The following is a 23,542-nucleotide window of genomic DNA, read 5'->3' as shown; positions in this document are numbered from 1 at the left end:
CAGTTTTCTGTTAATTCTTAGCTCCGTCATACAAGCTTCCGTGTTAAGGATTTTTGTAGCCTAACTTTGGCACCAACCCAGTTAGAGGTCATCAGAAACTTTGATACTAACTTTCTCTACTGTGAACGTGCCATAGTTTTTTTACAGTATTGATGCTTCAGTGATTTCACAGAACATTAAATATCATTAAAAGTATGAAGTAAACTGCTTGAAAAGCAGATAAGGCTAACGATTTCTCTCAGCTTTGATCCTAACCTGCAGAATGTATATGGCTGTCAGCAATGGCTTTATATTGTAGATATTTTAACCAGAAAGACGGACTTAGCATAATGATAAACACTTTAATGCGTTTTATGGTAAATGATTTAATTTTCGAAGTTAAAGTAAATGCTGTCCTGAGGAACAACGAAAAGGGTCACTAAATTCTTCATTAATTCTTCAATAGGGGCTGGCAACTATTCGCCTTCTGGCTCTACTGGTGGTTGTCATGCCGGGAGAGGTGGACGTGGAAATGGCGCTTTAGTCAACCGCTCTCCTTATGGAACGATTTATGCGCCTGGAGCTTGGGGCAGCGGAGGTGGAAGTCGACTGCCCGGTGGGGGTGGGCGTGGAGGAGGACAGATACGCATGGGACTGAGGAGCCATTTGCGTCTATCTGGAAAGATTACAGCTAATGGACAAAGCGCAGCGGTAGTTCAATTCAATTCAATTCAATTCAATTTTATTCGTATACTACAGAAGAATACTACATTAATACTGTAATATACACGACCCAAGAAAAGTATGCACATATCTAGTTTAGGCCGTTAACAAAAGGTATAATTAAAAACATGACAGTAATAGACAATAACAGAAACAAGGTTGGTTAAATACTTAATAAACTGAAACAAGAATATACAACATGTCGATTACGTTTCATTTTTCTCCCATTTCATAATTCTGATACTTATTTTCTTCAGTGTACAAGAGGCGTTGCAAATGGGCAGTAATATGACTTTGCTTGAGTTCGATATTAAACATGTTTAGCTTTTGTTGTCTCATTTGTATTAAAATTGGGTTTCTATTGACTCTGATGGTAAGTTAACATATTTTAGGTTACACATTCTGGCGGAGGTGCAGGTGGATCTGTGTGGATTGACTGTAATACAATTAGCGCCACTGGTACAATGGAGGCAAATGGTGGTGCAGGGAACTTATATGGCGGTGGTGGTGCCGGAGGCTTTATAATTGTCAATTACCAAAGTGGTCAATTTCAAAGTGATCATGCTTTTGCTAAAGGGGGTGCCGCCGGAGGCGGAGGAGCATCGGAGGCTGGTGGCCCTGGTATTGTCTTTTTAAATGGCTCAGTGCCTGTCAATCGCAATCTGCGAATCGACAATAAGGGACAAAGTGCAAAGGTATTAACATTTAGGCCGTTGTCTAAGTCAAGTACAACATTTGGAAAGACATTGCTTCTTCCATATTAGCCATTCAACTGCTTGCAGAACAAGTACATGTTGCTTAGAAATTTACGTACATGACAGCTTACATTTTACTGATTTCTGATTTAGAAACCTTTTGTCGCTAGTTGTTTTTATCTAATAACGTACATCTAATAATCGTTAATCAAGCCTGGAATTTCAAACTTTTCTAAACCAAGTGTACTCTGCCATGTTCCTGCATGCTATGTTATGCAATCGAAGCTTCGGGTCCGATTTAATGACGTCAAAGGGGCACACAATAGAATTTTAGGGAGTTATTCGCCCCGTGTTCTTGTATTTTGCATGTCTTGCGTCTCACATGCAAAATTTAAAACATTTTGCATGTTATTGCAGAATCATTGCATGAATTTTTGGCCCTAAAACTTCATGACCTCGAGTATATTGTGAAATTATAATCAAGACGGGGTAACACAAGGCAGCTCTAAAACAATGCCATAAGATTTGCAATAAATGCTAATGTAGGGAAATTAGTTTAGATAAGCGTGATATTTTGTTTATCTTCCTTCATCAAATTGAAATAAACACATTTTGGCCAACATTCACAATTCCACTGCTGGACAGAGCGGAAAGACATTCTTGTCATTATGGTCACTAAGTTATTTGTAAGATTTTCTTTTCTTTTTTCAAAATGTGTATGAAATGTATATATCTAAACCAATGAAACTGATATTAAAAATTTTCAATATATAATTTAAGCAATTTTTCCGGTTATACAAAATGTTTCTCCGTTGTTAGGTTTCATTAGTCGGAGATTACAGTGTCTTCAACCAGACAGGTACGTATTTTAGAATTGTTTCAAGAGGGTTAACATTTTAGTAACCCGCCTCCTATTGCCACATTCTTATTGCAACTCGCGATTGCCTTTTTAACAGATTCATCGTAACATATCCCGTGGAGCTAAAAGGTTTTCAATTGCCCCTCGGTATAAATTAAATCTTTCCAATTGTACAATCTATCAAATACCGAGATGAAAAAAATTCTTGTTCTCCATATTTTCCAATACTGTCCCTAGTTACCAAATTTTGTAGAGTAAATTTAATTCAGCTCTCAATTTTGCGCATTCCCATTGAAATCAACTATTTGATTCTTCTTATTCTTGCGTCATTTCAACAGGTGGAGTTGCAGTCCTTTTATCCCCCAACGACTTCACTCATCATTTCACGCTACTTGAAATATACGGAGGAGCACACTTAGTTTTTCCACCGAGCGGTACAACCATAGAGGCAGTTTCCATTTACGGAGATTCCACTGGGTACATACACATTCCACCTGGGAATAAGCTGAACATGACGATTGTTTCTCCGTACAAAAGAGTCAACATGACATGGTCACCATATGTCTACCCGAATGCAACCTTAATTTTACCTCCTGCCACAGTAGAGTTCAGACGCACTGCAAGCAAGACCTACCCCGCACTTACAATTTCACCCATTTACAAGATATGGGGATACCTGGATGGGAAAAATTCTCATTTATTGGTTGGCCACGGAGGTACAATTAGTATGGAACTCAGCAGCAGGCGTCTGTTAGAGTAAGGAATTTTTGATTGTACCATTCACACAATTGTCTTTCCAACAATCCAATTGTGCCGTACCTTTCCAATTTTTCATTGAAGTAACATTTTTCATTGTGGTTGATAAAACAGTGAACTGTTTGGATTGGCAAAACAGGGACGCTCAGAAGCAATTGACAAGACAATATTGTTACTTTACCCAACCAATACGATTTTGCCGTACCTAATTCTCAGTTATTACTCACAACAATTAGCAAATTTGATAAAGCATTATAAAAGCATTATTTATTTGTATTCAAATGATTTTTTTCACTCTATCAATTCTGTCTTCAGTTTTGCTCTTTATTTTAACATTATTCTAGTTACCTGAACTTTACGAAGCATTACTGTAACCATCTTGGTTTTCTTAATTTATATAGACGCTTGTCAGAAGGATCGATTTTTAGAAGTGTAGCAAAACGAGTTTTTATGATTTATTTTTGCATTAAGGTTTGTTGGATTAACAATACAAAAAACCGGTATGCTGATTTTGCTGTCCGAAGCAAACAACGAACAGGACAAATGGCTTTTAGAAGTTTCAAAAGGGTTTGGTGAAGGAATGCGCGATGGCATTTTCACAGTTGAGGGTGGTGGCAAGCTTGAAGCACAAAATTTAGACTTATTTGCATATAGATGTGAAATTGATGCAGATGGCTGGATAAATTTGGATAGAAAGGGGTTTTCGGCAGGTAATTTTCTGCCTGTTTATTATATCGCAAGACATTCATTATAGATGGATTGAAAAGTCAATGGGATGGAGATAACAGGAAAAATCTATCGACATGGTTTTATAATAACGGGGATGGGTGGAGATTTTCCCAACATAAGTTGATGGAGGGGAGGAGGAGGTGGTTAATAAATTAAACGTTGGTGGAAGAATACACTGTTGCATTATCAGGTGATAACAGAAAGGCAGTTGAAGGCCAGTCAACCAGTTAACTGGAACAAGAAAGATGCTGGAGGCCTAGAATATCCAAACCCATCTGTCTTATTTTTAATCAAGTCGACGTATTTCTTTTCATGGTTCTCGTTTGGGGGCATTCAATTTTCTTTGCGTGGGAGTGGGGAGGCTAGGAGGGGTGGATTGGTAAGTAGCTGTGGGGTCGATAACCTAGCTAAAATAGTGGATGTGGGTGGTAATATGTTGAAGTCAAGGTGATCTTTCCTACATATCGTAAATCCTTCCTTCAAAAGGGTGATCGTAATAATTAAGCTTAGAGGATCTCCATGCACGTGTTTGTTCTGCAGTATTTAAAAAAATTCCGTCTATTTGTTATTGTTGCAGCCCATGTAATCAAATCTTCTTGTGATATTCTTAGGACCTGGTGTAGGTAAATCGGGTAGTGGTGCAAGCTATGGTGGTCTTGGCGGTCAGACTGGTTCACATTCACTGGTTTATGGCGATGTTATCAACCCGATTAACTTTGGAAGTGGAGCAGGTTCACCTGGTGGTGGCAGATTGTACTTAAAAGTTACCAAGACCCTGAGAGTTGAGGGTAAATATATTAAGCTCATGCAGCTTTTAGAAATTATTAAATATTTTGATCACTCGGTAATCAAACTTTTTTAACTGTTAAACTGAAGCCAACGCCAGTTGAGTGGATATGAAACAAGGATGCGTTTGTCTTCATTCCAGTTAGAAATTAAGAAGCTTTAATTTCCTTTCTATGATAAATGGGCAGATGTTTCTTGAAGGAATGCTTTTAATTGGATTTAGAAGTTCAAAAAACGAGCGAAGAAGTTTATTTTGCAAGTACTATCTCAACATTAATTTGATTCAAACTTCTGTATCACATTCAAGGACACATAACAGTTAATGGCGGGGCTTCGTCGTTATCTAATGGTGGTGGTGGCAGCGGAGGAACAATAAATATCGATACCAACGAATTAGAAGGCTCTGGTATTGTTTCTGCAAATGGTGGAGCAGGTCATGGGTCTGGAGGAGGTGGATCAGGTGGTCGCATTGCTGTTCGTTGGAAGTTACAAAGTTTTTCATTCTTGAGCTTGCAGGCATTTGGCGGTGTAGGCAGATACAATGGTGCAGCGGGCACAATCTTCTTCCAGGTTTGATGGCTAGTCTATTGTTGTTGTTCGGATTTGTGTTTTATCCTTTTGCCATGGAACCATGAAAAGATAAGACCATGCTACAATTGTCACGAATTCTGTGTGGTTAGGCGATTCATTTCTCTAATCTATTAGTTCAAGATGTACGATTTGATCTGTTTTATTGGGAAACTTTTTTAAGGCAGCATGCAGACATCCTAAATGCATTTAAACAGATTTATTAAATGCCTTCAAAATGATTGTCTTTTCAGACAAACTCTATATTTGTTGTATAAATTTCAATTACATTTGGTTTTTGGCACTAATGAGATATATTCTGTTTTTCAATCATCTACACAGTTATATGGTATTATCAGAAGTCAGAAGGCTTATAATGACAGGATTAAAGCATGTCTGTGAAAGTAGAATTTAAAAGTAGAACTTGAAAATATGAATTGTAATATGGATTTAAAAATGAAAACTTGGAAATTATAAACTAGGAAATATACATATTTACCCGCTTGTTTATCAAAGTAGGCCAATTGGAAGCGCGAGCACGTGACTGTTTATGTTTCCAAGTCAGTGTCCAACCAGATTTCTATGGTGTACAAGATTTCTTTGGGGTGATTTGTCCTTGTATTTTGGGCTTGCTTTACTAATTAGGATTTATTTTACAGGATACAAGATTAAATGCGAAGAACCGTACACTGGTCATAAACAACAACAACCTTGAGCCGCCAACTAGAGAAGTCAATGTTTTTAACATAAACCAAAATGGCAGCCGCACTTGGCTTCCCTTTAAAGCTGGAGGATATGAATTTGATGAGATTCATATTTTTCGAAAAGCACATCTTTTGCTGTCACAAAGTATCACAAAGTATGTGACTTGAGTAAATAATTGATTTATTAATTAATTGCAAGAAAATTAGAAAATAAAATATTCAAAATTCTGTTTAACAGCTCAACAGTTGGTTTGACTTTTAGCAATGATGGCCAAATATAAGTTGCACTTTTTCTCCATTTGATTAAACAGCATACATTGTTGAAGAGCCATTACTCCTTCTACTCCTTTTTGGCAGTTATTGCCTTCAGCTGTTTCTTCCACTTTTATTCTCATTGCTTTTGTATCGTACTTCTTTTAGGCCACATGGACTAAAGGCATCCCGGTTTGTTGGAGATAACACAGGCTCCATTCATGTTGGAGCGAACCAAATAGCAACAGCGCAGTTAGCGGATCACGACCAACTTGCTGTCAACATCTTTGTGCATAAAGACGGTCACATGGTCTTTCCATCAAAATTTACATGTTATGACATCTCAGTTACAGTCAGGTGAATGCAGTTTGTTATAAATATAGCTACACTTACAATGATTAAGTGGTCTGTTCTATGAGCAACTCAGTTCGACTCATGCAACCTAAAATGCCACTGAATTTGCATTATATTGAGCCTGGGCCGCTTAAGTTGAAAGTATCAATTTTCGGATACAGCAAATTAACAATAGCTTCTACAGTTGAAGCCATACAACAACAAAAAGATATAGTATTAATTAAACAGATAAACAATTAAAGTAATTATAATGTTACTCAAATAAACATTTACATAATTTAGTAGATTCTCCTACAGCAAGGTAACAACAGAAATAATGCATACAAAACGATATTAAAATGAATAAAGTCAGTGAGGTTGGCAGCTTATTTACATTGCAGAAAAGCTCCCTGGTATAAGATTTTTAAGGTCCCATTTTCTGTGTAACTTTTAATTTGGTATTTTAAAATAGCACAGAAAAGCGGAAAGATGTCATACTAAAGCACCTTTCGTCCAACACTCTTCAGAGTATAAACGTCGGGTAATGTCCAAAAGTAAGCAGAAAATTTGTACACCAACCCACGTTTGTACTCTGACGAGGATCGGACGCTGAACGGTAGTAATCATTTTCTGCTAAACCAAGTTTTTTTATTTTTTAATATGCGCTCGAGGAGCGTCACTTGCGATTCGTAATCTTTGTATGGAGAAACACCACCCGCTCAGAAGTAGAAGCCCTTCAAAGCCATTTTTGCTTTCGTGTTAGATGGCTTTATACGCTATAAAAATTTGAACTCATGTTTATTATTTCTCATGTTAATTATTTCTCATGTTAATTATTTCTCATGTTAAGTATTTCTCATGTTCATGTTAGTATCACACAAAGTCTGATTACAGGTATTTAGATAATCGAAGCTCTGTAACAAATCTTTCCAACGCCTTTACTGCTTCAGATGTGTCTGTTCATGTTCTGCTTGCTTACAGATTATTCTTTGCATTGTAGGGGGATAATTTGGGTACACGATGTGACAGTGTCAAAAGGTTGTCAACTGCTTTTGAGTAATACGGGTAAGACCGTCTCTTCAACTCGGACCGGTATGTTCACAATGAAATCCTTGCATATAGCAGACGGCGGTATAGTGACGTCACTGCCTGAAGTCGGTTCGCTGACGATGGAGTTTGACGTAGGAGACCTGCATATATTCGGAGGCGGTGGTTTGCACTCTGTATCGGTAGCGGTATCTGCTGGCAACCTCACCGTCGACGATCTTGGTGTTTTGCGCGGGGATCTAATCGATGACAAGTACGACATATATGGTTTACTACTTTTCTAAGGTGTTTTATAGGCATGGATGGGAATATTTCCTATACAAACAGCTTGGCAGCCAAATAATTTAGGTTGCTGAAAAAAACTGTAGACGAACTCCTGTAATGCCAAGAAAATTGCAGAAAATCCATGAAAAATTATGCAAATACTCGACACATAGGTAGGAGCTATTTTTAAAAGGTAGAACATGATTCGTGTAAACAAAATTTAACACGTTTACGAAATTCAAAGAAATGCATAACTTATTATAAAAAGTTGCTTTAGTCTAATTGAACTCGATTTTGAAGATACGCTGAGCTTGCCAGTTTGGTTTGTTGAAATGTTTCTTCTTGTTAGGAGCTGCGCGAGAGGTGCTGGCATAATCGGTGCTTTTAGCAAAGGTTCTTCAGGCGCGGGTCATGGTGGCAACGGAGGAACGGGCAGTGATCAATCGAGAGTAGGTGCTGCATATGGTGACCTCTACGAGCCAGCAAACTTCGGTTGTAAAGGAGGTGGAAGTGGGGGTTTCGGAGGGGGCAAGATGAAGCTTCACGTTAATGAAACATTAAAAGTCGATGGCACAATTATTTGTAATGCGCAAACTGCCACTGGCCCTTATGGTGGAGGCGGCAGTGGTGGAAGTATTTGGATCGTTGCCAATCGAATTCAAGGATATGGACAGGTTCAGGTAGGCCCTTTATCTTGGGCTTTTATATATTTTTTCGTAGTTTCATACTTTCTATCTGATTTGTTCTAATCGTTTTCTCCAAGCGCTATTTTTTAAAGGACTTTTTACGAACCTCGTAGCTATATTTTGAATTATCTGTAAGGCATTGATTTTTTTCACTACAACAGCCCCAAACAGAACTACAGTAACTTAAATGCGGCTCAACAGTTCCTCTATACATTGAGTACATCGGATGGGAGATATTTCTTGGAATACTTATTACGTACAGGGGCTTGATTCCAGTCCGTCTGGATAGTTTCAATATGTTTGCCCCAGTTCAGTTGACTCTGCCTATAGCTTCTAGGTAGTCCTCGTTAGCTTGTTGTTTCTTTTTATGTTATAATCTTAATTTAAGCGGCCCATACTCGATAAGCTTTGCTTTTCCTGAGCCAAATGTAATGCATTAGGTTTCACTATGTTATGGTAGTTGAATTAAATATAACACATTTCCAATGATATACATGTTTCGTAACATCGTTCGTCATGTTTAAGCAAACTCGCTATTCTTCTAAATGGAGAGGTGGCATTGATTCTACTTCATGTTGAGATCATGTAATTGTTAGACCTTTGATTTATATTTTCAATGCAGGTAAATGGTGGCAGCGGTCACTCAACTGGCTCTTCTGGTGTCCACAACGGAGGAGGTGGCAGTGGCGGTCGTCTAGCTGTGTACTTCAATGTCAATAAAACGTTTAGTGGCAGCTTCGAAGCCTACGGTGGCAAGGGAGGAGGGCCAGGGGCATCGGTGGGAGGAGCCGGCTCAATCTTTTTGTACCACAAAGGACATAAGCACCGCACGCTGCAGATAAGTAACAAAGGAGGTGGATCTGTGACAGAGCAGAATCAAATTATCAACGAGTGGACAGATTATCAGTCAGACGCAAGTAAAACATGGATAATAACAAATTCTAAACACGTTTTTGCTGCTGATTTGAATTACCATTTTGAAGAACTGCAATTACGCAATGATGCACATTTAGCTTTTCGGAGCGAGTCCACGACCGATAAGGTCTCACTCTACTTTCGACATATGATCGGGGATCGTACTGCCACTATTCATGTTGGAGCAAACCAGAGTATGGACTTAGACAGGGACGAAGTTGACCTGCCATTCAACGCTAGGATCTATAAACATGGGCACATGGGACTGGCCAGTATGACGTTTGTTCACGGAATCAAGATTTATAATCATGGAACAATCACGAGAATCGTTAACCTTACCTTACATCATGGCGGAGAAGCCCATTTTCACGCAGGCAGTCGTCTTGGTAACATATCAGCGAACGACGTTTACGTATTTCATACAGTAAGGATACAAGCTGGTGGCGTAGTGCGATTTTTCAGCCCCCCTGCCTCTCATCAAGGGATGAACCTGACTACAAAGTTGACTTACATAGAAGGAGGAGGTAAACTTATTGTCAATGACATCAGAGTCCTTTCTCAAACCATCGTTATTGATTCTGGAGGTCATTTTTCTGCTGATGGTCAGGGATACAAGATTACAGATGGCACTGGTAAATATTTTTGTTCATATGTATTTTGCATTATAGTGAGAAGCCGCATTTGTTTCCCCTTCATAATGGCTCAAATATAATGCAGCAATCCGAGGCTAAGAAGGCAACATCTCTTAGAAAATTTAAAACTTTGCTCTGAACATTTTTTATTTTGCTTGTTTTGTTTTAATATCAGACTTCAGGTTTTAACTATTGTACATATATATATATATATATAGGGCCGTTTGGCTCAGTGGAATGAGCGGGGGTTTTCGACGCAGCAAACTGGAGTTCGATTCCGACCAAGAGTAGTTCAATACAATTGGGCAGCACCCTTGTGGAAAGAATTTTCCTCCTGTCAGCATTTGCCTTATGATTATATATATATATATATATATATATATATATATATATATTATGTATATATTCTAATATGACGCACCAAGGGAAATAAAATTTAAAATAATGTTAAAGAGTATCAAAAATTGCGAGGGTAGGGTGGGTGAGAAGGGGTTGTGTAGCGTATTTTATCATGTTTAGATCTGTTGTAACTATTTACTTTATTCTGTTTTTTGTTAATTTTTCTTTTAGTTTAGATGCATAATCCCTTATAAACCAGCATTTATGAATGGGCTACCATGCTTGAACAATTGAAAATGAAATGAATATGAATGGAAATAAAAACCGCTTTAGAGCATTTATAAAAATCAAACTTGAGACTTTGTTTCTATTTTAACCTATACTTTTTAAGCCCATGAATAGATTTTTGTTATTTTGTTGATATAACTCCGTAACCATTAACTTCAGGCGTCGGATTGAACGGACAAATCAACAGAGGCCGGGGGAGAAGAATGGCCGCTGGGTCTTCTGGGGCTGGTCACGGGGGCAGTGGTGGCCGCGGTGAGAACGAGTCTTTCTGTGGCTCACCGTATGGAAACCTGTATGAGCCAAATGAATTTGGAAGCAGCGGTGGAGGGACGGCAAATAATGCAGGTTGGTTTTGTTTTTGCAGCCAAGGAATGTAGCCACGATTTTGAGAGCGTCAAGATGGAGTAACCCTTGAAAATCAGCCTTTGCTGAAGGGTTGCCGTCCTTGACTATAAAAAATCAATGGAGTCATTACTCGTCATACAAAGTTATAGGAAACAAGATAAATTGATATTCATTGAGTATTTTGAAATTTTATGTACCTCGGGACAGGCAAAGTTTACAGAGAGTAAATGATCTAATTTCCTACCTAAAATTTCAGAAATTTAAAATGATAATAAATTTCTATTTTAGATGTTTTTATTATATCTTATTTACAGTATTGAATTAATTACTATTTTTAAATTTTTCAAATGGACTTGAAAAGTAAAGAAGATGAAAAGTTTGCTTTTAGTTACAGGCAGTTATTCATCTTTAAAGAAAATATTAGGATAGGTATAGTGACAAGTCCAAGGTTTACTTTTTTGTTCTTTGCCATTTGATTTTGCTTTTTTGGTTTTTCAGGTTCTGGTGGTGGCCGGATATTCCTTAATGTAACTGAATTTCTTGACGTCGATGGCATGCTGTCTTCTCGAGGTGGCGATGGGCTTTCCAATGGTGGTGGAGGTAGTGGTGGTAGCATTTGGATCTATTGTCACACTCTTCGAGGTTATGGTGAAATATCAACAAATGGAGGCAATGGTGTTGGAAACTCTGGTGGAGGTGCTGCCGGACGAATTGCTGTTTACCTCTGGAACAATATAACTTTCACAAATTTTTCCTATACTGCCGAAGGTGGCAATAGAAGTCTGAAATCGGAGGCTGGGGGCCCTGGAACAGCATTCATTTTTCATCAAGAACATAATCATCGTACTCTCCTTGTCAACAATGGAGGCCGTAAACCTCTAATGTCCTACGTGGATTATGCTGATATCTACAAAGATGGATGCAAGGCTTGGATAATGCCAGATTCAGGCATCCATAGATTTGCAGACAGTGCACATAGATTTCACTTTGAAGAACTGCAAGTTTACAGATCTGCACACCTTGCCATTTGGCCTACAGTAGGAGAGAGAAACGTCTCCATTTTTTTCAAGTACATGATTGGCGATCGAACCGGGCGGGTACACGTTGCTGCAAATCAAACTCTAGATTTAGAAAGACCCGAAATAGACCTGCCATTCAACTTACATATTTATAAAGGTGGTTTTGTTGGTCTCGCTCCAGTAACAGAAGTGCACGGAATCGAGGTTATAATCAGTGGTATTTTGGCCTATGTTAAGAATCTGACAATGCATCACAGTGCACAGCTGTGGTTGCTACACGGAGGTAGAACCTGGAGACATATGCCTCATCAGTATCAGTTTGACTATGTTAGAGTGCAGGATACGGCGATTATTCACGCAATTTCTTCCCCCGTCGCTGATCCTGGCATAACTTTTCTCACTAGGAGTGTGTCTATTGAAGGAGGTGGGCTTGTTAGAGCAACAAAGCTCACATTTGTCACTGAAAACATAACGATAGATGCCGGTGGAGCATTGATAGCTGACTTTCTTGGTTACAATACTTCTCATGGGTTTTTTGATAGTGGAATGCACGGAATTGTCAACCAAGGTCACGGATTCTATTCACGAAATGGAGCTTCCGGTGCGGGACATGGTGGTAGAGGTGGCCGTGGGCACGTGACAAGTGGAGCATCTTTCACTGGTGCTGCATATGGAGATCTTTATGAGCCAAACGAATTTGGTAGTGTTGGAGGATCTAGTTCCACTTTGGGTCGTGGTGGTAATGGGGGTGGAATTTTATGGTTTAATGTAACAAATGTCTTGGAAATCGATGGAAAGGTATCAGCCAATGGTGAAACAGGACCGGATAATGGATCAGGTGGGGGAAGTGGTGGAAGCGTTTGGATATACTGTAAGGTGCTATCAGGAAGAGGAATAATTCAAGCAAAAGGTGGTAACGGATCATTTCATTCATCCATTCCGGGTGGAGGGGGATCTGGTGGACGCATAGCAGTATACTTCAGTGTCAATAGGACTGGCTACAGTTTTACATATCGTGCCCAGGGTGGTGCTGCAGTTGGCTGTATGAAGGGCCGGGAAGATTTATGTCAGGCTGAAGCGGGCGGTCCTGGGACGGTATTTCTATATCACATGGTTGAAAACCATCGCACACTGTTCTTGCACAACAACTATCAAAAACCATTGGTGTCTGCCATTAAAACGTACGACGACACAAATGACGACGGCTGCAAAGCATGGGTTATTTACAAATCTGGAAGACATGCGTTTGCTAATGGGAAAGACGATTTCCACTTTGAAGAGCTCCAGATATATGCAGGGGCACATTTAGCTGTCCTTTCTTCATCAACAGAAAGGAAAGCAAGTTTGTTTTTCAAGAACATGATTGGAGATCGCACTGGTACAATTCACGTTGGTCCCAGACAGGTGATGGATCTGAAGAGAAGAGAGATCGATTTACCTTTCAGCGTGCATAACTACGAACGAGGGTATCTTGGCCTTGCACCTAATACTGAGGTTCATGGGATAACAATATACAACTCTGGGACACTTGACCATATTCAAAACTTGACTCTGCATCACAAAGGAGAATTATGGATGAACCATGGAGGGAGAACTGGTAACAATACTGCCAGCTCTTATGACTTCGACGCTGTTAGAATTGAAGATATGGGAGCTGTTAAAGGTCTTACGAAGCCTCTTTTCGACTTAGGAATTAAGATGAAAACCAGATCACTGGTTATTGAAGGAGGTGGCATAGCCCAGTTTACTAGGCTTACTTTCAAATCTGAAAATCTTACCGTTGACGATGGTGGTCTCTTGACATGTAAAGGTTTTGGCTATAATTTCACCCACGGTGGTGCACTTGGTATACTCGGTAAAGCAAATATTGGAATTGGTAGCACATCCCCAATGGGCTCTTCTGGAGGAGGTTTTGGAGGGAGTGCGGGGCATGGTCAAGGAACATCCTACACTGGCCAACCATATGGTGATCTATACGAGCCAAATTTATATGGGAGCTGTGGAGGTGGATCTGAGGTTTCTGGAAGTGGTGGAGGGATATTATGGATGAATGTTACGGATACGCTTTTTATCGACGGTACTGTCTCTGTAGACGGGAATTCTGCCGCAAGTGCATCTGGAGGTGGAGGAAGTGGTGGAAGTCAGTGGGTTTACGCTAACAGAATAAAAGGGACTGGTCGATTTACAGCTATTGGAGGAGATGGTGTAGCTTTAGGTGGTGGGGGTGCTGGGGGGAGAATAGCAATTTATTTCAATGTAAATAATACATTTACTGGCTCATTTTGCAACTGGGGTGGACGTGGAATCCCAGAACCAGGCGGAGCAGGAACGACATTCTTGTACCATCAACTGCATCAACATAGAACCTTGCACATTGACAACAACAACCAGAAGCCAGTAGGAAGGCGAATTAATGACTATGGTAATGTGAAAGTTGATGGCTGTCGGGCCTGGATTTTGCCTGTATCTGGCAACCACAGTTTAGCATCGGGAACCCATAGCTACCATTTTGAGGAGCTCCAGATATTTCGTACTGCACACGTGGCCATATTACCGCATGTGGCTAAAAATGCATCAATATTCTTCAAGCATATGATAGGGGACAGATCGGGTTTTGTGCACATAGGGCCTTATCAAAGGATGGACCTGGAACGGCATGTGGTTGATACTCCATTTAGCTCATATGTATATGACCATGGCTTCTTAGGCCTAGCGACGCACACCTCATTACATGGAGTACAAATATACCTGGAAGGTTACTTAGAGCACGTTGTTCATCTGACATTGATGCTAGGTGGGCAGCTGCATATATACCCCACAGGATCAACTTATGGGCATTCTCGTTCGAACTGTCATTTCAATGGAACTGTGCGTGTAAAGGCAGGTTCTAAGATTGAAACGCATAACAGTCAGGCCCATAACATGCCTTTTTCTTTGCGTGCGAATGCTCTTCAAGTTGACGGAGGAGGTGAAATCAGGTCGTATCACCTTAAACTTTCTGCTGTTAACATGACAATTGACGATGGTGGACTGATCAATGCAAATCAAGGTATGAAATACTGTTTCTTAGATTTAACTTTCTTTAAGATAAACTTTTGCATTTGTAATGAAAAATGATGATTGCTCCTTGCCCTCATTCTTTTCCATTGCAAAGGAGATTTTGTAGTTAGACGCAGCTGTCTCTCCCAAGGGACAATTTATGCAATGCGATATTGCATGTATAGATAAAATTGGGAGAATGCTTCCCCAATAATTTGCAAAAATTGTGTTTGAAGATCTTATAAGCGCAGCTTGATCTGATTGATCTTGATCTGACAATATTTTGTAAGGCAGGTATAGAAAAATCTGTATTTCTACCCATCCCCCCCCCCCCCAAATCCAGTTAAGCTGTCTACGGGCCTGACAACCTCTAATTCATTGCTTATATCAACAGCTTGGCTTTGCAAATAGTCTATCAACTGCTCCTCGTTCAATCCGCGCTTCGAATTTCCCATCTCTCTAGGTGTCTTTTTTTTCTAGGTGGCTTCACTGCGGGACAAGGTCATGGTTTCCCAAATAGCCGCGGCAGACTTAAGCACAATGGTGCTGGCCATGGTGGTACTGGAGGGCGTGGTTCGTGTCAGGGGCTCCGCAGCTGTGTCAGCAGAAAAGGCCTGGCCTATGGCAGTATGTATCACCCGAACACATTTGGAAGTGGTGGGGATGGCACTGCCCTAGTAGGTGGCACAGGAGGAGGAATTATTAACATCGTAGCACACTTACTGCAGGTATTGGCTCTCTACGTATCTGAATACATGGTTTATGATACCTCAACTACTCTTTGTTTGCGCTTATTACAGGAAAAGAACAGAGTAACTTTGAAGTGATTTTCTAATATCGATATCCTATATTCTGGCCTAGATTTCATAAGGACTTTATCTTATGTTGATATTTTCAGTTGTTTCATTGGTCAGGAATTCTTATCTGATTACTTCATTTCTGGTTTGTTTTTGTAGGTTGACGGTGATATTCTTGCCAACGGTGGAAACGTCACACAAAGCAACGGAGGTGGCGGTTCTGGTGGCAGTATTTCAATATATGCCTCTGTCTTCATTGGTGGCCATACTGGTGCCATTCAAACGATGGGTGGATATGTATCCACGTCGGTTAATGGTGGCGGCGGGGCTGGAGGCCGCATCGCTGCATACTACAATAACACAGTAGGAGATACTTTGTACGGTGGAACCTTTGATTCTAACGGAGGTGCTGCTGGTGCCCTGGCCGAAAGTGGTGCGTCTGGAACTGTCTATCTAAAACACACCGGCATGAACGTTACCAAGCTTATTGTCGATAATAAAGCTGGCTGGGCAATGGACACAGAATTGGATGCCACAGGGCAGAAAATTGATCTATACAATGGTAATACAGGAATAAGCTCTTCCTTTTTAGTTAACGGAATGAGAATAACGTCATCGTGCACAACCTACAACGTGCACTGGACTAACTACCCACTCAGTGCGATGTTTGACCAAAGCTATAAGTACTCGTATCAAAGAATTGGCGTCTACACACAGTCTCATGTTTACACTGGAAATTGTCACAGTGGTCATATTGTTTTGTCTTTGCCAAGGACCATTCTCATAAACAAAGTCAGAATATTCCCAGTTTTTGGAACAAATTTCAAGGTACTTTGAATTTTTTTTTGCTTTAAGCAAACTGAATCCCATGAATCATGAAGAATTTGTACGTTTATCAGTCCTTCTACTTTTTCGCTGATGAAGCGCCTTATGCCGGGGCAAAATATCGCCTATATTCAATTTGCTTGTGTTTATTGCTATTTATTCTCGACGCGTTGCGATGTTCCTTATTTTCTACAGTTGAATTCCATTTGCCGGTTTTTATGTGCTATTGCTAGGTGCCTGTTTACCGTCAAAAGGTAGGCAAAATCAAGGGCGACATAAATGTATGGAAGAAACAGTGTTTCAATGTTAGTTGGAAGAAGTTATGTGCAATTTTTTGCTTTAGCTTGATATGCGGCATTGCATTTTGCAAGAGTTCGAAGAATTTGATCATTTCGTTTGCCAAGGAAGCAAAATAAATATATATATATGCATTTTGGAATGACAAAACCGATGAGTTTTACTTTGTTGCTCACATGAAATGGTTTACCAATTGGCTTTTGCTGCTCATATTAATCTTTTCAATTTAAATGTCAACTCTGTTGCAGCTCTCGGTTTTCAATACCACTTGGATTGACGTGACGTCAGATTATGTTCAGACAGCATATACCTTCGCCGGAGGAGCTTTTGTTGATATCAGAGTTGCCCTGTACATAAAAGAGATCCGTATCAGTCTAAACGCAGGATCGAGATTGATTTCATTGAATGAAATCGAGGTCTTTGAAGGCGATGTCAGCTACAAAAATAGGTACGCTATTTCAGTTGTCTACCTTTGATTGTATGGAAATAAGATAACCTCGATGACTGACATTTTTAACGAAAGAGAAGCTTTAATTAAATGTTTTTGCCAAAAAAGATCTAATTGTTTTGAATTTTTATAATTTTGTTAATTTGCTATTTCTTCCCAGCATTTGTTCGAGAAAGGTGTTTTTGCAATATTTTGACATATCTTGCAGATACAACCACAGGGAATACAAGGGAGCGACCACGTGGATAGAAGCTGAGGAGAATTCGATTCATCACTTTTCAGAGCTTCATCTAAAAGGTGCTGCAAGGCTAGCATTCATGAGTGGTAAAAAAAATGCTGAAATAAAAGCAGACAAAATTGTTGGTGAGCTAAACAGTTACTTGTATGTTGGTGTTGGTCAGAATATGCACGTGGTTCAAACAGAAGCAGACCTTTCTTTCAACATACGAGCTTACGAAGATGCTTCACTGATGATGCCTTTCAAGCTGTACATCCACGGAGTTAGTTTGCACATGGCAAACAACAGCAAGGTAAGGCGATAGCTGACAAATGTTTTACTGCTAGTGTTCGAGTCTTTTAGTCATTCTTACAATGTAACCGATGTAATTCTGATTTGAATGCTGCATTGAAACTAAATGTCTCAAATAGAAAGTGCTGCTCTTGTCCTTGTATTATCTATATTTGCACTATAATCCCCAAAATACACAAGGAAATCGTTTACAATTTATTCAACAGCTTTTTCTAACATTTTAGTAAAGTCTTAAAAGCATTTTTATTTTTCATAAAATTGGAAATAGCACTACATTAGAACTGAAATGAAATAGGAGATAATCTCTTAATGTTTTTCAAAGTTAAGTGTCATTAATCAAAATACTTAAAGATTTCTTGTTTTCTCCCCTGAGAAAAATGTGATTCTGATGTGATTCAGAACAGCTGAAGAATCATTATACTAATCTTTAAAGTATTTTCTCTCAAAATGTAACACTTTGATAAAAATAGACAACTATGTTATTATTCTGTTATTTAAGTTCAAAGGTTTTACGACAAAAGAGCAGTTTAGCTTTGCAAGGGACTCATCCCCCTCTCTAACCCCCGCTATCTACGCCACTGAGTAGGAGTATGGTATCTTATAGCTTTTTGGTTCAGTAAACTCATTTTATTGTTTATCTGTTGTCAACAGCTTCTTGGGTTGGAAGATATGTTTGTTTTTAATGACGGAAAAGTTCGATTTGAGACGACTTCAGCCGTTGGTAACGGAAGTAGTCCCGGAGAAATGTCTTTGAACTCGCTTCATGTTCAAAACAAAGGCTACTTTCAAATTTGGACCCTGGAAAACGAGAATGATGTTTGGCTGAAACTTAGCAATCTATCGGTAAGAAAAACGCATCATTTATTCTTATTGGCCTGTCATAACTTAACACTTTCATAACCTTGTTAACTTGTCGCCTACTGTTCAAGGTCTTGGTCGTGCTTAGGTATTCGGGGCTAGAAGTCTTTAATAAAGTTAAATGGTTGTTGATGATATAGATTGTTATGGACAGGCCGTGTAAGAGCTTAAAATCGTTTTATGGGGCGAACATTTTATGGGATAAATTTTCTAATTTAACAGTGGATCCAAATATTTTTCTGTAAGCTTCCACTATCAATAAGTAATGTTAATTGCATTACATCGCACATGATCTTACGTTCCATTGAAGTACATTACCATACAGTACATTACATTACATAGAATTGTATTACATTAATAAAATTACGTTAAATTACTAAAAACTACATTAAGCTACATTACTTTACCGTACATTACAGCACAGTAGATTGCATGATATTAAATTGCATGATATCAATTACATTACGTTGCATTTCAATCCATTACAATACATTACACTACACTACATTATATTACAATACATTACGTTACAATACAAAATATTACATTGCATTTCATTACGTTACATTATATTGCGTTTTAATACTTTACACATACTTGAGAATATTTACATAAGCAGAGAAAGCAAATTAAAGTTTAGTTGTATTACTTAGTAGTTTCGTTCAATTTAAAAACAGTTAGTTAAGTTTGGACTACATGTTACCTTCATGCTAGTTTTGATTTTCCTCTTCTTCTTTGAGTGATCTGCTTGATGGCAGGTTTCGTCTCAATAAGACCTCACGTTTCATTGCTTTTTCTTTAAAATGCCTTTAAGGGCCATCCACTACTGCCTCCAACATTCCGATTCTAGGCCTTCCTTATGTTCTTTTTCCTTTCATTCGTCCTTCTATAGCAACTTTCAGCATGTTCCTAATGTCTGATCGTGTTTGCGAGCCGTATTTATTGTCCTCGATATGCACTTTCTTTCTCCTATTTTTTTCAAGAAAAAATCATTTTGAATTTTATCTCTCCAACTAATATTTAATGTCCTAAACCAAAAACAGATTTAACAAACTTCTAGTTATTTTCTTTCAGCCATTTTAAACGTTTATGTCTCTGATTCGTAGAGGAGGACACTCCAAATAAGGGTTTTAATCATTCTTTTCTTTAGATCGAAGCTAAGGCCTTTCGATAAAAACTCTCGTCTCTTGCTGAATGCTGCTTTAGCCATTTCTATTCTTTTCCAGTTTTGATAATGTTCATTTTAATTCGAAACAGATCTACGGTGGGGGTCATTTTCAGTGCAGTAATCGTCTCCAGTTGAATGTTACCCATCTGTTTGGTGTCTATTCTGGCGGGAGACTAAGTCTCGATGGTGGAGGCTACAGAACAAGGACGCCACCTCCGTCTATAACTTTACACTCAACAGAAGGGCCTGGAAGAGGCAAAGGAAACACGGCCGGCGGAGGAGGAGGAGGTCATGCTGGAACGGGGGGTCGTGGAGATGGGGTGCAGCTGGCTGGTCAGCCATATGGATCTCTGTTTAGGCCCATCGACTACGGCAGTGCTGGCGGCTATGGAAACCACTATGGTAAATAGCTAGGGTTTGAGACGCAGCTTCAATTTGGTCTGGTATTAGAACATGCTTTACACGCTTATCAACAATGTTTGTCTATTATTCATTTCCGCTGAACCATTTACTGCTTCCTTTGCAGTTTTGGTCATCTTTGATATTTTCGATTATATATTATGTTTAATATGATAAATTTTGGAGGTTAGAGTCCTATTTTTTCAATTACAAGAGATACAGTTGAGTCAAACTGTTAGACACTCAGTTGCCCTAACAATCTAAGCAATCTAAGCATTCGTTTCTCTATCGCTAGGTCAGCTCTTTTTTGGAAATTACCACGTCACTGCCACAGAGCCTGAGCAAAATTTTCTTTCTCACGGTGCCCTCGGAGGACAAGGAGGTGGTGCTCTTCTACTGAAGACGAGGCACGCAGTTGTTGATGGTATTGTTTCTGTAAACGGGCGACATGCGGCGTTGTCAAGCTCATCTGGAGGCGGGGCCGGAGGAAGCATTAACGTTTTCTGTGAAGACCTTTCTGGCTTTGGCAGCTTTTTGGCCACAGGCGGTAAAGGTTACAACGGCGGAGGTGGTGGCGGAGGTGGGCGTATAGCCATAAAATATATGAAGATGAGCAAGTTTGCAGGAAGCTTCAATGCACAGGGGGGTGATTCGACTGCAGAAGTAGGTGGTGCTGGAACTGTTTATTTGGAACAGAGGAATGGAACAAATACGGTAAACACAACACTTATTGTTGACAATAAAGGACTCAAGTATCCAAAAGCTGTAAGGAAAAGCGAGGGAGATTTGCATGATTTGCTACACGGAATATATAATGACATCTCAGGTGTTGGTGGGGTAACATGGCTTATCGAAAACCAGAACCACTCTTTCACACATGTTGATTTCAGAGGGAATGCACACGTCGCTGTTCTGTGGAAAAGTCAGCACAAAAGAATTGAATTTAGGGCTCATACACTGACAGGTATGATAATAATTATTTCACAATGACATTCCTTCAGCAAAAATGTTCAACTTTAAAAAAATTAAACTAAGGATATGAATTATTTGAATAAAATAATAAAATAATTAAATAAACCTGATCTTCCTGGGAGTCCTTTTTGAGGGGGCTTGAATCAATTAACATGGCTGATTAAATGCCTTTTAGGATGTGTTTTGAATAGGCATAGTGATGACAGTTCTGTGATATTAACTGTAATATCATTGTAAGCCTTAATGCTCGAGTAATTAAATCCTTTTTTGGTGGTTATTTTAGGTTTAGCTTGGGAATATGGAGATCTCTATAATTCCTCGTATTTTTCTTTGATATAGAGCATCTTTGTTGGAACATTTTCCATAAGCTTTCAGAGCATAGTTTATTTACAATCTTATAAATACCATAAACTTTTTTTAAATGGCATCAAAATACATTCGCAGGTGACAACACTGCCGTTCTCCATCTGGGCAGCAATCAGCTTTTTGGTTTCCTGTTTGTCAATATTTACTTTCCCGTAAACACAATGGTCTACGTAGCAAGTCATCTGGATATACCGAGAAAGCTTTACCTTAGAGACGTTTGGATGGAGGTGAACGGGACAGTTTCAGACTCGGTTGAGTATATTATCGACCAGAGGAGTTCATTGTCTCTCTGGTCAACTGGTAACACTGTAAATTGCCAGAAGGGTTATTACAATTTCGTGAACCTGACGGTTCGCTCTCAAGGTTTGCTGTATACCACTGCAGTTAACAGCACAGAGAATGTTACTGTTAATGCCACTCGTATGGTTGTTAATGCAGGAGGAGTTGTCAGCGGAAATAACCTAGAGATAAAGAGTACAAACTTGACTTTGGACATGGCAGGTAATGCATTCTGCTTTCATCTATTTGACGCTTACTCACCAAAAATTCTCTTATAAAACCATCTAGTCACTCAGATTTTTTCTAAGGAATTCGAATGTACGCTTTGTTCAGTTCTCATTATAGAGCTTGCTCTTTCTAGTGTTTTTTGCCACTAGCCCAGCGTTAACAATTTTGCAGAATCAATTGTGAATGTTCCAAGCCCTTAGGGTAACATGTGGCATTCCCCAAGGTTCCTGCCTAGGCCCCCTTTTCTTCATCGTATACCTTAACGACTTTGAAGAATGTTTAAAGTTTTCATTGGCAAGCATGTATGCTTATGATACACACACGACAATAGTCTCTGAAGACATTAACAAGCTTACCCAAATGATGAATGACGAACTAGAAAATATTTCTGAGTGGATGAGGATCAATGAATTCAGTGCAAAACTGAGTTTATGCTTATTGGCAATCGACGTAGAATAAATAGAATTAAAACTCTAGCTCCTCTGAAACGTAATGGCACAGAAATAAAACGAGCGAAAAAACTAAATCTCTAGGCGTTATTGTGGACGAGAATCTCAACTGGAAGGAACACTTTAAATCTTTGAAAGGAAAAGTAGCATGTGTTCTGTCTGCGTTAAAAGAATTGAAGCACATTCTTCCGCAATCTAAACTATGTGAGGTTTATCATGCGCTGGTTAAAAGTCACTACGGATACGGGAACGTTGTCTGGGGTAGCCTGCCAAACACGAAACTACAAACGCTTCAGCGTCTACATGATAGGGCATTCTCAATTATTGAAAATGCCAAACGAAAGGACCCCTGGACCAGTAATTGGCTAAGCGTTGATCAGATCATCTCTTTTGATCGACCTATCATGACACACAAAATAGTTAATAAGCAGCGCCCTGAGAGCCTCTGGAACAAGTATAATCAGAGGATTGAAATTTCTAGTTATAACACAAGAAACAACAGAAATCTCGACATCCCAAAATTTAAGCTTGAGAATACAAAAAAAGGATTCCACCTCTCTGGGCTTAAAGCTTGGAACGAAATACCAATAGAACTAAGAGAGACCCCCTCGCTCTATCAATTCAAACGAAAATTAAAAGCTCATTTGAAGAGCTCAGGAACCCAGAATTAAAACACGACTCCCAGGAAGATCAGACGTCAAATTCAATTCAGTCATATTATTAAAAAAAATTTAAAATGTTGTCTTCCGTTGTTAGTTTTTTTAACTTATCACAACTTGTACTTAGGTTTCTGATGGGATATCATGTTGCAATAAGAATCTATCAAAGTAATAAAAAAGCATTGTCACCACCCAATGCTCTCCTTATGAAGGCAAATAAAGACCCTGTTCTACCTATCAGAATTTGAGCTATAGAATCACACAATGTATTCTTATACAAAGACTGAACACATTAGCAACTGCAGGTAAAA

The 23,542-nt window shown here is 39.2% G+C and overlaps 1 protein-coding gene across 1 annotated transcript in view; it reads left to right on the top strand.

Annotated features, from left to right (window-relative positions):
* LOC135691921 (uncharacterized) overlaps positions 1-23,542 on the top strand; it is a 118,230-nt gene that overhangs the window by 10,718 nt on the left and 83,970 nt on the right. The window contains exons 9-30 of the mRNA XM_065209923.2: positions 446-690; positions 1,095-1,397; positions 2,217-2,256; positions 2,595-3,012; positions 3,484-3,722; positions 4,353-4,529; positions 4,835-5,097; positions 5,754-5,953; positions 6,219-6,407; positions 7,384-7,683; positions 8,044-8,374; positions 9,003-9,927; positions 10,714-10,899; positions 11,398-14,967; positions 15,438-15,685; positions 15,914-16,582; positions 17,125-17,324; positions 17,533-17,854; positions 18,505-18,696; positions 19,969-20,281; positions 20,574-21,242; positions 21,695-22,117. Coding sequence (XP_065065995.2) covers positions 446-690; positions 1,095-1,397; positions 2,217-2,256; positions 2,595-3,012; positions 3,484-3,722; positions 4,353-4,529; positions 4,835-5,097; positions 5,754-5,953; positions 6,219-6,407; positions 7,384-7,683; positions 8,044-8,374; positions 9,003-9,927; positions 10,714-10,899; positions 11,398-14,967; positions 15,438-15,685; positions 15,914-16,582; positions 17,125-17,324; positions 17,533-17,854; positions 18,505-18,696; positions 19,969-20,281; positions 20,574-21,242; positions 21,695-22,117 — 10,422 coding nt within the window. The remainder of the gene's footprint in view (positions 1-445; positions 691-1,094; positions 1,398-2,216; positions 2,257-2,594; positions 3,013-3,483; positions 3,723-4,352; positions 4,530-4,834; positions 5,098-5,753; positions 5,954-6,218; positions 6,408-7,383; positions 7,684-8,043; positions 8,375-9,002; positions 9,928-10,713; positions 10,900-11,397; positions 14,968-15,437; positions 15,686-15,913; positions 16,583-17,124; positions 17,325-17,532; positions 17,855-18,504; positions 18,697-19,968; positions 20,282-20,573; positions 21,243-21,694; positions 22,118-23,542) is intronic.

The sequence above is a fragment of the Rhopilema esculentum genome, chromosome 13 (genome assembly GCF_057945365.1).
Source record: "Rhopilema esculentum isolate cy_ngs chromosome 13, ASM5794536v1, whole genome shotgun sequence".
In the NCBI taxonomy this organism is placed as follows: Eukaryota; Metazoa; Cnidaria; class Scyphozoa; order Rhizostomeae; family Rhizostomatidae; genus Rhopilema; species Rhopilema esculentum.
This window is presented reverse-complemented; position numbering and strand designations above follow the sequence as displayed.